The following is a 16,268-nucleotide window of genomic DNA, read 5'->3' as shown; positions in this document are numbered from 1 at the left end:
ACCTCGCCGCCCAGCCCGGCAGTCCCCGGCCCCCACACCTGCCTCGCTCCCAGGCGGTGCTGTCGCTGCAGGCCGGCTGTTGCGCCTCGGCTCCCCGCCCTAGGGCCGCCTCGGCAGCGACCGGAGGGAGAGCCCCGCTCCCCGGCCCCGCTCCCGCCTCCCCGGGCAGCGGCGGGGCGGGGCGGCGCCTGCGCGGCGCTGCCGGAAGCGGCCGCCCGCGGCGGATGTTGACGCTGCGCGGCCCGCTGAGGTGAGGGAGGGAGGAGGGGGCCGCCGCGCCGTCCGGCCCGCAGCCCCGCCGCCGCGGTAGGGCCCGGGCCCTGGGGGGACGGGACTGGACCCCGGGGATCGGAGGGGAGGCGGGTCGGCAGGGCGCCGGCGGGCTCTGGAGCGCGGCTCTGGGGGCAGAGGCGGCGCGGGGGGACTGAGGCGGGGGGGAGGCCGGAGCGAGGAGCGGGCGGCGAGGGGGCTGCGCGCTGTGGGGCATGGGGCGGGGGGGGGTGTCAAACCTTGACAGAAAGCGGGGAGGGCCGGGGGGTTGTTAACGGGTCCAGTAAGTGCGGTGATGGCGCGTTGCTCAGCACGGTGCGGCTGCTGCAGGCTGGGTCGTGTGTTATGGGTATGTCCCGACAGATAAGATTTATCGGGCCTGCCTCAGCACAGGAGGAGACCGCGTCTGGCTAGTCGCGGTGTCGTCAGGGATGTGGACAGCCAAGGCAGAGCCGTAGAGAATTGGGAATTGCAGTGAGTTGTGGGAAGTGTTTCAGTATGAGACTGAAAAATTGCTAAAGGGGGACAGAAGTTGTCCATTGTGTCTTAGGTTGTTAAAAAAAAAATAATTAAAGAATGCTGATCACTAGGAAGAGGTCAGTAAAAATCAGGTTAACTTGAAGCAGACAGATTTCATTGAGGTGTGAGTAAGGCTTTCTAATTTAAAGCATAATTAAAGCTCAAAAATAAACCACCGAAGGTGGTGTAGTGTCTCCATCATTGGAGCAATGCAAATTAAACAAAAGTCTGTCAGGAGTGGCGTAGGTGTCGTGGATTTTGTGTGAGCGCAGGCTTTGATAGTCTCGGTAAGGTCCTTTTCACGTCTCTCGCTTTGCCTGGTTGCACAAAACCATTGTCTGGACTGTCCAGCTTCCCTGGCCTTTTGATCTGCGTCTGAAAATCTTTGTGTGGCAATGGTTTCAGCTCATGGCTGCAGGAAAGCTAAAGCAGAAGGGGACTTGGGAGTGGCTCCTAAATGGAAGGTGACTTTGGCGTGTCAGGGGTCCCCCTGCTCCATTAGAGGCTGAGGCAGAGGGTGCAGACAGCTTCCCGGATGACCTGGCAGGGCTGACTTCAGCGTCTCCTCCTGGCTTGATTCCTCCCACAGCTGGGGCTTTGAATTACCAGTGACCCCAGTGACAGCATGGCCCTGGGGCTCCTCATGTACCAAAGCCCTGGCGTGGAGGCTGCTCTAACCCCTAAGCTGCACAGTGCTCAGGAGCCGTAGGCTGGGTGCGCGTAGTTGTTGTCTTTCCAGGACACGCTCAGTTTTGGCCTTCTGCATGCCAGCATGATATGGGGCGAGGGGCTTTGTTTTGTGGGGTTTTTGTTAGCATAGGTAACGTGTCCTGCGTTTAACAGCTATGGGAAGCTTTGTGTGGGGGAGACTTGGCTTAGGCAGCCCAAAGGGACTTTGCCTGAAAAGCTGCGGGAGTTTTCACTTTCATGAAAACCATACTGTAGGCAAAGCTTTCAAATTTATTCCGTTGTGGGTTGGTTTTTTGGTCATCAGTTGATGTATTTATAGATAAGTGTGATTTTTTCCAAAAAAGATAGAGACCTTGGCTTAAGTTGGAAACTGAAACAATTAGAAATTACGCACAACTGAGGAATCCCCATCTGAAACTTTCTTGACTGATGGGATAACTTCCTGCACTGAAACATCATTGCAAAAGAAACAACAGTGTGTAGTTTCTCTGGTTTTTATCCTCTGGTGGTTCCCCTGATGGTTTTCAAAGCTCCATACTATGTGTTATTCTGTGCACGTAGCACTGTATCGAAATGGCCGATGATAACGAAGACCTGCAGGCAGATGAAGAGCTCCCGGCTCCAGCTGAGGACAGCTTTGAGCAGCTGGGGAATGATAGCCCTGCGGAGCGCAGCGGGCACGTGGCAGTCACTGATGGACGCTGCATGTATGTCTGGGGAGGCTATAAGGTACGCTGTTCTCCTTGTTAAGTAAGCCTTCTGCCACCCCTGCTGCTGGTAATTACATTCTATTAGTTTGGGAGTGACTCTGTAAAATTATCCCTCCCCCGAAAAAGAAAAGCTCCAGTTGTCAAATTAGAATATGACATTTAAGAGTTTTGAAATATTGAAATAAATCGTGAGTGTTTAATGCAGATCTTGGCAAACCGATAACTTCTGTGGGATGCAGGGTGTTGTTTGCCTTTGTCAGCTCACGTGTCTGTTGGAAGAGAAGGAAATACTCTCTGATTTGAAATGCACACTGTGCGAAACAGTGCTTTTATTTACAGCATTATCAGCACAACTATATATTGCGTGTTAATGATCATGGGTTGGTTATTTATCACACTGGGGTATGTGTGTACTGCAAGCAGAACCAAGTCATTTTACAATTTTGACAGGAATGAGGATGAATTGTCAACGAACTCGGTAAATAATTGGTAGCTCAAGACAAAGCTTTGGTGTATTGTTCTGGTGGAGTCATGCAGGGGGTGGGGGAACTAAAAAGGAAATTTTGGCTCATTTATGCACCCTAGATATCCTGCTTGGGCTATGAAAAGGAGGTTTAACTTCCATTTACCCCAGTCTCTGGCTCTGCTGGGAACTTGTCTGGTCCCCAGCAGAAGCTAAAATAGGCTGATACCTGCTCCCCGAGGGCTGCTGTGCAGGTGGGAGGTACAGGAGCGTGGCAGGCACTGCTGCTGTTTTCTGTTCCATGACTGGATCTCTGAGGAGGTGTAAACCTTCGCAGGAGTCTGTAATTCAGTATGTCAAGCATCCTGCTGACGTTGCTTTTTCTTTTCTGACCTGTTCTGCAGAATGGCCAAGTTAGGGGATTTTATGACTTCTATCTGCCTAGAGATGAAATATGGATCTACAACATGGAAACTGGAAGATGGTACAGTAAATAATTAACTGAATTGTTGTTTTTTGGGGAAAAAAAAGATAAATTCTTAAATTGGTATAGAAAACATGCTGAGGGTCTGTGAACAGAGGGAGAATTCCCTGATCTCTTTGTTCCCACCTACCAAACTGTTGCATCAATGTGTAAAATAGTTCCAAATTTTTTTTTTTCTGTGAAAACAACAAATATGTTTTCACAGGGTGAAGTAGGAAATGGAGCTCAGACAGGCAGCTTGTACAGGAGTATGTGATCAACAATGTGAAGTGTTTGGGGATGCCTGGTATAGGATGTAGCACCTGAAAACTGTATTTGTACCACTTTTTGATTACAGTGGTACATTGGTGAGGGAACCTGTACTGAGTTTTTAATTTGTTGTCCTTTTAAGAAGTTGTTTTTAAATGTTGATGTAGCCAAAGAAACTACTGTGTCGTCTTAGATCATTGGGAGCCTGGAAGTTGTGTGAAACCTGCGTGCCTGATGGTGCAAGAGAAGGGGACCCAGCGCTCCAATTCAGTAGCTAGCTCAGGCCTTGCGCTGCAAAGCCAAGTCCCCTCAGCGCTTTGCAGAAAGTGCAATTTCAGCAGTGCTTCCAGTCCTCGCTGTGGTTAGGGAGAGCCTTGGACATGGGCTGAAAGCTCATCTTTGTGGTTGTAATGTTTACAAACATTAAAAATCCAGTAGGGAGGCAGAGCCCTTCAGTTTAGATAGGTGCATTCTCTTTGCCTGAGGATCGTTCTGGGATTTTGAACGTGAAAGGTGCACCAAACTCCTGAACTGGGCAGACGGGATTCCTCCCCCACAAAACATGTATTAATTAACTTGCCTTTTCCCCACCCCGCTCTGTCATGCCAGGATAGTATTGTAAATTGTTAAACCTGCAAGAGTGTGAAGAACTCATAACTGAATGGTCCACAATGACCTATCGTAATTAAAAACATACTGGTAGTGTTATAAAATTCCACTCCAGATAAAATCATTATCATTCGTTTTTGTCAGATAAAATACTTTAAACTGTGCTTCTAGGAAGAAGAGTAAAACAGAGGGAGATGTTCCACCTTCCATGTCTGGAAGTTGTGCCGTGTGTGTAGACAGAGTGGTGTACCTATTTGGAGGACATCATGCACGTGGCAATACAAACAAGGTTAGTAATTTAAAGGTAAACCCCTCCTCACTAATAAGTTTCTCCTCATTAGCTTTTGCTCCCATTTTTTATAAACTAGGGGCAGCCTTTTCAGTTAACTAAAACCCATCCAAAGCAAGAAATGTATAATCTTAACAAATCAAGGAAACATTTTCTTCTGAATGACTGGCCAGGTTGGATCTTGTTACAGAGCTTAAATGTTAATAACGGGGGATGCTGAGCGTGTATCCAGTCACTGTGCCCTCCATGGCTTCGGCAGTGTAATATTTTCATCTGCTGGCTATATCTCTGGTTCTTGGAAGCAGATAACCAGCTTTCTCATCCTGTCAGCGGCTTCCCCAGATGTGAACTAATTGAAGCCGTGTTCTTTTTGTGCTTGCCTAAGAAGTTTTGACTAACAAAATACAGTGCTTACCGCTTGGATTTTTTTTCCATGCAGGTGATTAGCTGGCTGACTTTTACCAGTTCAGTGTATTAATTTCTCTGCAACAGGTCAGATAACGTGACATTTGTAAAACAGCCTTCGGCTCTGCGTCATTTCACATGATGATTGTACTCTGGTACCTTTACACCACTGAAGAAACACCATGACCTATTACTTGTTTTGGTTGCAGTTGTCCTTGAGCAATTCACCCTATAAATTGTATTGCATTGGTGCTTTTGAGATTGCTTCTTTTGAACGATGGGAATTCCCAGAGTTCACTGAAATAATATCAGGAGGTGATTTGTTAACTGCTCCGTAGTTGTTTCAAATGTTATTCTTCTCTGGAGTCTCTGATAACATTTTCTCATGTTCTGGAAGTGTGGTTCAAATTAAACGTTTTTTTTGGCCTTGCTCTTAAATATAAACTGAAAGTAGCTTGACACAATGCTTGCAAACAGGCTGAAACAAACTACACTTATAAAGTATGACTTGCTTCCTTCCTGCTGTGGTATTCTTACATTTCAGTTAGTTTATATACGTGTATCAGCTATTTCTCTCCAGGTGAAAATGATGTAACACGCAGAGAAGGGATGATACTGTAAAAAACCACTTTTTTTAACAGATTTTTTTTTTTTATTGTAAGACAATTGTGACTTTGTACACACCTTCATTGTATGCCATTTCAGCTTTTGGATGGTAACCCAATGTCCATAGTTCTGTTACTTTTGTAAAAAAGTGTTTGGAGCTTGAGTCTGCAACAAGATAAGGATCTTTGGATCCATATTTTGTTCCAAACATTGTCAGTGCACTGTGCAGCTGGGGAAAGAACTTTTAAAGTATTTCTGTACCAATACATGCTAATTAAAAGTTAGTATTTTAACATCAGTCAGACTTAAGCTTTAAGCTAACTGTGTGGGTAAAAAAAATCTTTTTATTTTCTACAGTTCTACATGTTAAATTCCAGATCCACGGACAAAGTGCTGCAGTGGGTCAGAGTAGAGTGTCAGGGGGTACCCCCTTCATCAAAGGACAAACTTGGCGTTTGGGTTTACAAAAACAAGTAAGGCTCCAGCAACGAAGTCAGCACAGCTATCCTTGCGCGTGTGTTTGCTTTTAATTACTCTTAGTCTTGTCATTGTTGTGTCTGTTTGTTTGAACAAGAGCTGCAGAAGGACTTCTTGTCTGCAGCACATACGTGCTTCAGGAAGGTGCTGGATTTCTTCTCCAGCCAGCCTTTTAAAACTGTTCCCGTCCTTTAACGGTTGATGAACGAAAAATCTCACTCCCAGTTTGGGTATATGTAAGCTGCAAAGTATCTGTGTGAGTCACAGTCCAAAATGTAGGCACATTACAGGCAAATCTTCCACGGTGCGTTCTCAGTACATCGCTTTAAAGACACCACATCGTGGTTACTTGTATCAGCGTCATTCCTCTTGGCAATTGCATCAGGAATTATCCTTCACAGAAGCCTGTTCTAGGATTCCCCGTATCCCGAAAATGCAGTCTTTTGGCCATGTCTTGTGGGACAGCTCGCGTTTCTTTGATAGTTGACGAGCAGGAAGCCATTTTAATCTTAAAATTGTGTGTGGCTTTTTCAGCAATGCACATGCTTAATTCGGTGTGGTTTGTGCTGGTTACACAAAACAAGGAACATGTTAGATGAACTGCTGTTGATGTTATCTGATTTAATGTGTTGGGGTAGTGTCCCAGAGCTGCCAGAAGGCCTTTTGGCATTGCAAACCTCGGAAAAGATGAGGAAGACAAGGAGAAGGTGTTGAAGCCAGATGAGTTGACGTGCAAAACATCGTTGTTGCCTTGCACCCTCCTCCCCTGTTCAGTTACTGTAGTGCTAGTCCCCGAAGCAGGGAGCTGTGTGATGAGATTGTTCCAGCCTTCCAGCACTGGAGGATAGACTGGGGAAAGCCCCTGTTGTAGGTAGCTGGTCTCCTGCTTCCACAAGCTTGCTGTATTCCAGCTGCTCAGGACATTGGGGATGGAAGGGAATTATTGCAGGGGAGGTCAGGGGCTTTTGGCTCTCTTCTTGGAGCATCTGTCCAGGGCTGGTTTCTCAGAGGGTTCCTGGCTTCCAGAGAAGAGAACTCCAAAATGCTCTGGCACAGGTGACACCTTGCACGGCCAGAATTGTCCCCTTGCAGGAGAGGCTGGAAGGGCTGATCCCCGCGGAGCAGGGCTCTCTCCGCCGGCTGTGGGCCAGGCGCCCGGCGTGGGTGGTGCTGCTGGGGTACGTGATGCCAGGGGCTGAGGAGGTCTGATGCAAATATGAGGTGACAGTCAGGGGCCTCTAGTTCTTTGGTCACAGCTGGCAAGGGTTACAGGTTCTTACTGTCTTCTCATGTCAGGGTAGGGGTTTAAGCTGTTGCCTACAAAACCTTACCCGGACAGCACAGCCATCTTCTGCCTGTTAGCACAACTGGTCTTGACTGTATCGTCTCTGGCTCTACCGAGGTAGAGGACATCAGGGATGCCGTGTGTCCTTGTGTTTGAACCATGTACTGTGATTTTCGTGTATAACACTACAGTGACTGTGCTGCTTTGTCCATTGTGTGGAGAGAAAGCCCACTGTTACGGTATTTGCAGTGAGATTTGCTGCACAGACTCATGAAAGATAAGAAATTGCCCATGGTGCTAGTTTTCAGATTCTTGAGGTGGAGAGAAAGCTTACTGTTATGATACTTGATATGATCAGTTTAGATGTAAATCTGTGCAAGACTGGAGTTGTGGGTATTTAGTTAGCTAGGGTAGATTGTTTTCTGTTACTTCATAATTCAGTAAGAATTTCTGGCAAAACCATGCCATGATTTTCTAATATGTGCTAAAACCCAAACCTGAAACTTAAAGGTAAATTACATTTTAAAAAACAAAAAGAACAATAAAAACAGATGAGTGACTGCTCATAGTAACTGTTCTTCAGGCTTTGAAACAAAATGCAGCAAGTGCAAAGGAAAATGTCTTCCTCCCCCAAAACTAAAACCTTCCCAGGCAGCTTCATTGGTAGAGGGTCTGCTGCATGTAGAGTCCCATGGTTTCCTCCTGCCCTGCCTCGCCTAGCGCACAACTCCACAGTGACCGTGCCCAAGTTGTAATGCTTCCACTTTGCTTCTTACAGGAGTGTCTGTGAACATTTTGGGCTCAGGGAAAACAGGCAGAGGGCTTGGAAAGGGTGGAGGCAGGAAACTGGGGGAATAAACACCTGTAGCCGCTGTGTGGGAGCTCCAATAGCAAAGGCTGAAGCGCAGCGACCAGGCAGCAGGCCTGGTAGCCACACACATTTGGAACTGGAGCGAAGCTTGGACGCCTGAGGCCTGGGAAACAGCTACAGAGGGATTTAATGTGGGTGGTAGGGTCGATTAGGCAAGAAACAGGGCCCCACACCTGGAAAACTTGTGTTGTAGACATATTGGAAGTAATGAAGCCAAAGGAGCTTCCCTGGTTTTCCTGTCTTCTGTTTGAGCACAGCCTTTAGAGAACTTTAATTTGTAGCAACAGATGTGCTAGCATTTCTAACAGATCTTGATGCATGTTTTGTTTCAGGCTAATATTTTTTGGAGGCTATGGTTATTTTCCTGAAGGGAAACAACGGGGGACTTTTGAATTTGATGAAACCTCTTTTTGGGTAAGTAAACCTGGAAGTAATTTCTATTTAAACTTTAATATTTAATTAGTGCTTATTAAAAATTGTTGTTTATTTAATATTTTTAAAGAATTCAGGTCTTCCTAGAGGGTGGAATGACCACGTGCATGTTCTGGACACTGAAACTTTTACTTGGAGCCAGCCTATAACTACGGTAATTATTAGTCTTATGTCAGTTATTTAAGTTATAGCTCTTAAGAAATACCTGCACTATGTGCCATATCTCTTGTAGCATCCTATGAAAATAAGCTAGGCCTGGGTTCACCGCTTTATTTTGTGTCAAGTTAGAAGAGGGTGCTGATAAAATGGCCTCCTCGCATAGCTGTGCGGGGTTAGTAGTGGCCTGTCCCAGCAGCAGTGGCTTTGGGCCGCAGATGTTCCGTGCCTGGCTGTGCGCTCCGTTAACTTGCAGTACGAAGCTGTCTTAACCTGCTGCATCTCTTCGGGGCTCCTATCTCTAGTCTGTATCTCCCTGGCATTATCTTAGAAGATGTGGTTAACTGTTTGCAAGCAAGAAGTACGGAATCTCACCCAAAATACATTTTTCTACTTTCCTGCTCCACCCTGCAGCCTTGTTTAGATGTCACCAGTCTTTAATTGCCAAGCGTTTAGTTGCCAGGTGCCCTGTGATCCGGCCTTCTTCGGGATGTAAACCAGTCCCTAAATGGCAGGAGTTAGAAAAGATGGAAGAGCTCTCTGACATACCTCGTGCTAGATAGCAGGAGGACGTGATGAGAAATGAGATCATGAGACTGGGACTCCACAAATGGACCGTGTGGAGCTGATCGGGTCTCAGTGGTGCTTGCTAAGTTTGTTTTCTCCATGGGATGATTCACAGGCCGCTCGCTCTAGCTGTGGCTGGCAGGAAGCACTGCGTCTGCTCACTGCTGGTTTCTGCTCTTCTGGCTTCCCTCCTGGGACATGCAGTCTGTCTGATCCAGCCAGGGGAGGAAACCCGGCCAGGAGCTAAAGCTTAGGACTGTGTGACCAGGGCTCCCTTCCCTTCTCGCGCTTCCTGAGCGAGCGCTCTTAATTCCCTGCACTTTGCTCTCTTGCCAGCAAAGTGGGACTGTTAATTTCTCTCCTACATATGGACTCCGGGAGGTGTCATTAGCTTGTGTTTGCAGTCTTACCTACAACATGCTTGCAGGAGAAAGACTGTTAAGAGAGGGGTTTGAAACACTGTTGGTAGAACTAGCCTTGGAAACATCCCCTCAGAATAAAAATTACCTGCTGCCTATTCAGTAGCATTCTTGAGGCCATTTACACTGAATTTAAACCATTCATTTACCTAGGTCCTCTCTCCTCTCCGAAAATGGGAAACTTTTATTTGATCTGTCTTTCTCTCTTCATCTTTTTTCCTGCTGACTTGCTTGCTTTCATGCTTCAGTGGCATCGTGCTCATGGGGAGCTCAGGAAAACGAAATGGTTCCCTGTCCTCCTCACTGTAACGTGACCGTTTGGTACATTTCACTTGGGTGCTGAATTGTGGTCAAAACAAAACGAAACACTCCGTAATTGCAAATCTACACCACTTGAAGTGTCCCAGAAGTATTCAGGAACAGGCAAATGCAGTGATATTGCCAGAGAATTGGAGGAAATTAAATTTGAGATAAGTAACTCCCTATTCAGATTACCAAAGAATTGCTTTGTGTTACTACATACAGATCTCAAATATTTCAGAAGTAACTCAAGAAAAATACTGTGTAAAGATTTATTACGTCACTGTCTCATTTACAGTCTGAGGTCTTCTGTGACTGTCTGAACCCTCTTCTAAAAGCAAAATTTATACCTTGACGCTTAAAGAGGGGGGAAAAAAAAATCCCATTTTTAATGAGTTTTCTGGTCTTCCATCCATCAAAGAAAGCAAGTGTCTGCGCACAGAAAGACTTACTGGATGTTTTTCACTCTCTGTTCCTTGTCGGCCTTAAATCTGACTTTAGTTCAGCTTTTCATCTCCTCGGGTGACCGAGTTGTGGAACTGTGAGACCTTGCTTTGCCCTGAGTGTGATGTCCGGGTGAGCTCTCCTGGGAGGCCTGAGAGGGCCCCTGCCCCACCGTGTCTCCTGCCGCACCGCACCTCCCGGCGTGCCTGGTGTGGCCGTAGCCGTGCTGCTTCGTGTGTGCAATGGGCATCTTCAGCCCAGCTCCTCTTCACTTGATCTGCTGCAGGTTTCTGGTGAAATGGCATTTTCTTCCTTTTGTTAATGTATCAAATAAACTTACCTTCTTATTTCACGTTTTCTTTTCCCAGGGTAAAACTCCATCACCGCGAGCAGCTCACGCCTGTGCTACAGTTGGGAACAGAGGCTACGTGTTTGGTGGCAGATACAGAGTAAGCCCCAGCCCAGTTTAACGATGTGTTACTGAAACCTAAACTAAACCTAAATGCAGTATTTCAGCCATGCTCTGCTTTATTGTAGGAGTCCAGAATGAATGATCTTTACTATCTGAATTTGGATACGTGGGAGTGGAATGAAATGTAGGTACTAAAACTTGAGTTCTTTTGTTTGTAAAGCAGTATGAAGATGCCATTTATTCACTTCTAATCATTCTAGTGAAACTTGGTAAACTCCAGCAAGTAAGTAAACTCGGGTAGAACGGATCCTCCTGATCAGTTGCTGACTCTTGCTGTCAGGCTTTTTTAAGGATTGATATGAGCAAAATTCTTTTACTGTGTCTAAAGCAGTTACACTTGCTGCTGGGTCATGAGCTATGCGCAGTATGAAGCTGCATCCTTCAAATAACTGAAAAATAATCAGAGCAGAAAAGAGCAGCAGTGTTTTATCGTAGCACTTGTGTAATTTATGGTGCTTTTATTGAAATACAGAATCACGCAAGGCATTTGCCCAGTTGGCCGATCATGGCATTCTTTAACACCAATTTCCTCAGATCACCTCTTTCTCTTTGGAGGATTCACCACTGACAAGCAGCCATTAAGTAAGTCGTTCCAAAAGGATTTTGTGTTGTCTTTGTGTTCTTAAGCAGTTGTGCACAGAAGCTTGAATTATTGCCTAGTCACCTTAAATTCTTTCCAAATTCCTTCCATGCACTTGTGATCCAACTCCTTATGGTCAACAGCTGATTTCACAGAGTAGGAGTCACTGAGTGTGTTGAGACACTATTATTTATAGAAATTAATCTGCTCTAAAAATGTATCTATCTCATGCAAATTGCAGCTAGTAAGAGCTTTACAGTTCTCTGTCTTTCCCTTCTGACTTCGCTCCCATAAACCATTACTAAAGGGCTGTTTTCAAATAGCCAGCCCCAATCTTTGTAGGGTTTTTCCTAAAAGACTTGATTTATTAAAGAACAAAAATAGACTGTATTACACCAGAGTACGTTTATTGCAGCAAATGTGAAAGAACTGAGAGATTACTGTTTGCATTTGAGGTTTTGCTTGTTTTCAGGTGATGCTTGGATTTATTGTATCAGCAAGAACGAGTGGATACAGTTTGAGCACAACTATTCTGAAAAACCAAGGTATGGTAGACACTTTCCTGGAAACTTATTAAAAAGAGTGAGGAAGCTTTTCATGTTGGCTGTCAGAGAGAGGACACGCGTTCCCTCTTTACAGCACTCATTTTTCTTAACAATACAAATGCTAGCTTCTGCCCCAGAAATGCAGGTGTATCGCATGTATGTGCTAAATACCAGATGAATAAATACCACTGCAGGACTGGTGCTGGAGGTAGCGTGTAGCTCGATGTTTGTGAAATAGCAGGAAACACAGGGACTCAGGGTTTGGTCTCCCGGCTGCAGAAGCGTCTGAGCTGCGAGTGCCAGCACAAGAGCTAACTGGAACCTGTGTGTTCCTGCTCTGCCAGCAAACTGGACACAGGCAGGTGTCACTGTTTTGAGCATCCTCGCTGGTCACTAATCCTGTGCACACCCAGGATATTTTTGTCTTCCTGCTGAGTAAATTAGAGATAATGACCTACAATTTAAAAGCATCAAAACTACTGTGATGCATGCGTATGGCATTGAAAACACTCGTGCCATGGGAGTTACTGTGATCCATCTTGTTTGGGGAAGTGTTCTGATCCGAGGTTAAACGAGTTAAAGCAGCGATGCTTCCTGGCCTGCCCCCTTTGGCCTTGCTCTCGCTGCTGGGGGGGTGAGGAGGGGTCTGTTTTCCTGGGGCAGTAACGAGGCTGAGCTGCTGCCCCCCACCCGCTTCTCGCCCCTTTGGAGCAGCAGGACAGTGCCGTGTTGCTGCTGAACGCACATGTGAGATTTCTTGTTTCCCCAAGTCTTAGGAGAGCAATACAAAATCTGACTGACCGTGTTTGTTCAGTCTTTTGACTCAAGTGGGACATGAAAATAAAGTTTGTGCAAGGTAGGACATGAAAATAAAGTTTGTGTAATGCACAATAAAGGCTGTGCATTACAGCCGTCCTCCAGAAGCGACAGCGCTGTGGGTTTCACACATGCCTGCGCTTGCAGGCAGCATGCTGCTGAGCCCTGCAGCCCCGCTCTAACCAGGACACCTTACACAGCCCACGGTTTGCTGACCAGTTTTCTTTCTCTGAACATAAGTTCCTGTTGAATTAGTCACGTCTACAGCGTACCGGTGGAAGGGCAAACTTGCATGTGTTAACTTTAAATACAAATCCTAAACGTGCATTATTGGGTGGGGTGTTTTGGTTTAATGCAGTGCTGACTTCTGTTTCTAGGCTGTGGCACACCGCTTGTGCAAGCGAAGAGGGAGAGGTGATCGTCTTTGGGGGCTGCGCCAACAACTTACTTGCCCATTCTAAAGCTGTAAGTTTATTTCAAGCTTTCCCTTCCTGTGCAGCCCGGCCCTTCCTGCAGGAGCCGTGGTGTCTTATCACTCCAGCAAGCGTGAAATGCTTGTAGTCAGCAGCCTGATCTCGTGAGGACTGACAAAGGTGCATAAAGAAAGCTTGAAGGGGAAATGTTTTGATGCTTTTCTGGGAACCAGGTCATTATTCATTATTTAAACAAACTATGACTTACTTTCCCTCACACGCGTGTTTCGCTTGGAGCCTGTTACCTCCCAACTACTTCTTTAGCTTTGCCCTGTGCTTCTCATGGGGGTGTTTTCAGGGAGCCCCTCCCAAAGTAATTTCTTCACTGTGATGCCTACAGGGAATCCTGGTGAGAACAGGCTGAACAGAGAGGGGCTCTTCAGCCCGGATGGGGGTGTCCCAAGGTCTGTAAAAACACCAGCTGGCTGGAAAGGGAGACCAGGAACAAGCAGCTTCTAGTGTAAGAACCAGTGGGTGTCAGCTGGAACGGGCGAGTGGCAAACAAGAGTGGGGCAACACTTCTTCATGCACCGGCAGCTCAGCTCTGGCAGATAATATGTTTACGTGCCTTCAAGAAGCAGGCATAACCATTTAAAAAAAAAAAAAAAAAACAAAAAACAAAAACAAACCAAAACCAGTGACTGCTGAGCCTGATGCAGTCCCCATGTCCAAAGTCCCTCAGTGCGGCTCCCTGAAGACTTGGAAACTCTGCCCGGAGGTGGTCCTGTTCTCTCCACCCGAGCACCGGTATTGGCCAGGGTCAGAGCTGGGACACGGGGCTCACAGGGCCCCCCCACTTACGCACACGTGCTGACCGCCTCTTCTAGCCCTCCCAGGCCAGGCCGGGGCTCCAGCCAGCCCCGTCCCCTGTCTGACAGCAACAGGAGAAGCTGCCCGGGGAGAGCGTGTGAGCCTCGCCACTCTGTGCGCCCCCTCCCCTCCAGCTGTTTGTATGAAGTGGCCCTAGATCTGTTTTTTGATTCATCTGTAGTTTCCCGAGTGCCCGTAACTTCCCATATTGTAAGATTTGGAGAGCAATTCTGCATTCAGCTCGTCTGCTGCCTTTGAGATTTACACGAAGTCCAGTCTACTCCCCACCCTCAGCCTCTCCAGCCCCCCAAGCCGTGCCGTTTGCTTGCCTTTCCAGGGTCCGCTTGTGTGAGCCTTGGCTGGTTTGGCTCCTGCTGTAATAATGTGACTCCACATAACCAAACTGCTTCTCTCTCTCCTTCCCTCCCCACCCCAGGCTCACAGTAATGAAATACTCGTGTTCTCTCTACAACCAAGATCTCTCGTAAGGTAAGAAAGCAGAAACTTCAACATTAAACTGTCCTGTCGCCATCTAAGACAAGTAGTACAGGGTTACTGCCAGACCTGTTCCTTATGTTCCTAAAATACTTAAACATTTCTTCCCCTAAAGAATGCTGAAAGAACAGCAGCCAATTACGAGAGGATAGAGCGAGATTCCTTTCAGAAGCACGCGTTTGGCACTGACGATGAGAACAAGCCCTGACTAAATAGCTATAAAGAATGAGCTTACCTTGCAGCCCGTGTTCAAAACCGTGCTAACACCGGCCGCATTTCCCTGTCCCCAAGGCTGTGCCTCGAAGCAGTCATTTGCTTTAAGGAGATGCTGGCCAGTTCCTGGAATTGCCTCCCCAAGCACTTGCTGCACAGCGTCAATCAGCGGTTTGGAAGCAACAACACCTCGGGCTCCTGAGCCCTCTGCAGCCATCTCTGAACGAGCTGTGCATGGATGAGCAGTTCTAAGAAGATGTAATAATTTTACCAAGTGTGGCAAACATTAAACTTGTATAGGTGAAATAGCTGTAGCCTTGTAGGTAGTTGCTTCTTGCGTTTAAGTTGCATGTGAATGGCCTAGAGAGAACCTATTTTTGTGTAAAGATGTTTGCAATAAATGTATTTAATGCAAGTGGAGATGTATCCTGTGCTTAAGCTAAAACTAGTTCTGGGTTCGTCCACCTTGAAGTACGTGTGAGGGCCAGCCCCAAGCGAGAAGCCGGGGTGTGCGTGTGTGGAAATACCTGTTGGGGGTCCCTAGGCGAGGACCTGAGGACTTCGGTGGTTGTGCAGGAAACGCTGAGGCACACCCTGACTGTTGAGGAGTGTTGCTTTAGTCTAGGCTGAAGATTGCTGTGACGGATGAGGAGTCCTGTTTTAGTCTACAGTGTTAGGAAACTGTCTGCTTAACGTTTTGCCACAAATGCTTAAGGTCAGAGAAACGGGATTTGGAAATTGTACGTTGTCAGTACAGATAAACTGTCGTAAACCCTCCGATGTTAAAGCACCACTACCCTCTGCTTGTTTGTAGTTTGGTTTTTTTGGAGCTCTTTATGTTGTGGAACTTCAATTGTGAACCTCGGGTAGCAGATATTCTGCCCTGAGAAATGTAACTGAAAGTGCTTGAGCCTGTCACCAGCTGTGTCAGGACCCTGTGGAGCTCACCTACAGCTGGAACGGCCTGAAGGACTTCAGCGTGGTGGAGGTACACCACGAGTGGCTGCGGGATGGGTCAGCGCCTGCCTTCGCTGACTCGGCTCCGTCTGTCCGCAGCCCCAGCTGGTGACATCGGGGACAAGGGACAGGCTGTGCTGCTGTGGGGAAGGGGTGAAATCATGTTTGAGCTGTCCTCAAAAAAAAAATTAAAAACTTTGCCTTCTAGAACAAAATAATTCCTGTATTGTAATTCCTGCGCCGGTTTCTTTTGTAAGCTTTAGCTACGGCTTAAGTGCTCAGGGCGGTGCAGAGCGTCAGAGCGGAGCTGTGGTTTCGCATCTCTCTGGGGTGTGCTGATACAGCACACGGGGGTTTATTCTGACTGTCGTGCTCCAGCTCTTCTTCCCTGCACCTTCCTCGCCTCCGCAGGGGTGACGCTTACACAGTCCGGCTGTGCTGGCGGGAGCAGGTGCTCTGGAGGGCTAGAGCTGGAACTGCTCCCGGCAGCCGAGGGCATGTTTTGGGACAAATAAAATAAAATCCTGCCTTTTCTCCAAGGAAGCATTCTGCACTGAAACTCTCCTACCTCTACTAGAAGCTCCAGTCCCTTCAGAGCAAAGCAGCGGGTATTGGGAAGAAACAACATCACAGAATTTTGCTGCAGCAAACTCGGGCGCGCC

At 47.0% G+C, this 16,268-nt stretch overlaps 1 protein-coding gene across 6 annotated transcripts; it reads left to right on the top strand.

Moving 5' to 3' along the window:
- Nucleotides 1-100: 100 nt before the first annotated feature.
- Nucleotides 101-15,824, top strand: KLHDC2 (kelch domain containing 2). Of its 6 annotated transcripts, none has more exons than XM_075503996.1 (15): nucleotides 230-250; nucleotides 634-744; nucleotides 2,041-2,208; nucleotides 3,057-3,136; nucleotides 4,166-4,283; nucleotides 5,652-5,767; nucleotides 8,260-8,341; nucleotides 8,430-8,513; nucleotides 10,614-10,694; nucleotides 10,783-10,841; nucleotides 11,190-11,299; nucleotides 11,770-11,842; nucleotides 13,036-13,123; nucleotides 14,378-14,430; nucleotides 14,728-15,824. In XM_075503996.1, the coding sequence occupies exons 3-15, from the start codon at nucleotides 2,053-2,055 to the stop codon at nucleotides 14,849-14,851; spliced, it is 1,224 nt and encodes a 407-aa protein (XP_075360111.1). In that variant the 5' UTR covers nucleotides 230-250; nucleotides 634-744; nucleotides 2,041-2,052; the 3' UTR covers nucleotides 14,852-15,824. The 6 variants fall into 6 exon arrangements, with proteins under 6 accessions (XP_075360115.1, XP_075360112.1, XP_075360111.1 ...); XM_075503995.1 differs by having other exon boundaries at nucleotides 234-306; XM_075503998.1 differs by lacking the exon at nucleotides 230-250 and adding an exon at nucleotides 288-306 and having other exon boundaries at nucleotides 664-744.
- Nucleotides 15,825-16,268: the final 444 nt, after the last annotated feature.

Source organism: Mycteria americana, chromosome 5 (genome assembly GCF_035582795.1).
Source record: "Mycteria americana isolate JAX WOST 10 ecotype Jacksonville Zoo and Gardens chromosome 5, USCA_MyAme_1.0, whole genome shotgun sequence".
NCBI classification, from domain to species: Eukaryota; Metazoa; Chordata; class Aves; order Ciconiiformes; family Ciconiidae; genus Mycteria; species Mycteria americana.
This window is presented reverse-complemented; position numbering and strand designations above follow the sequence as displayed.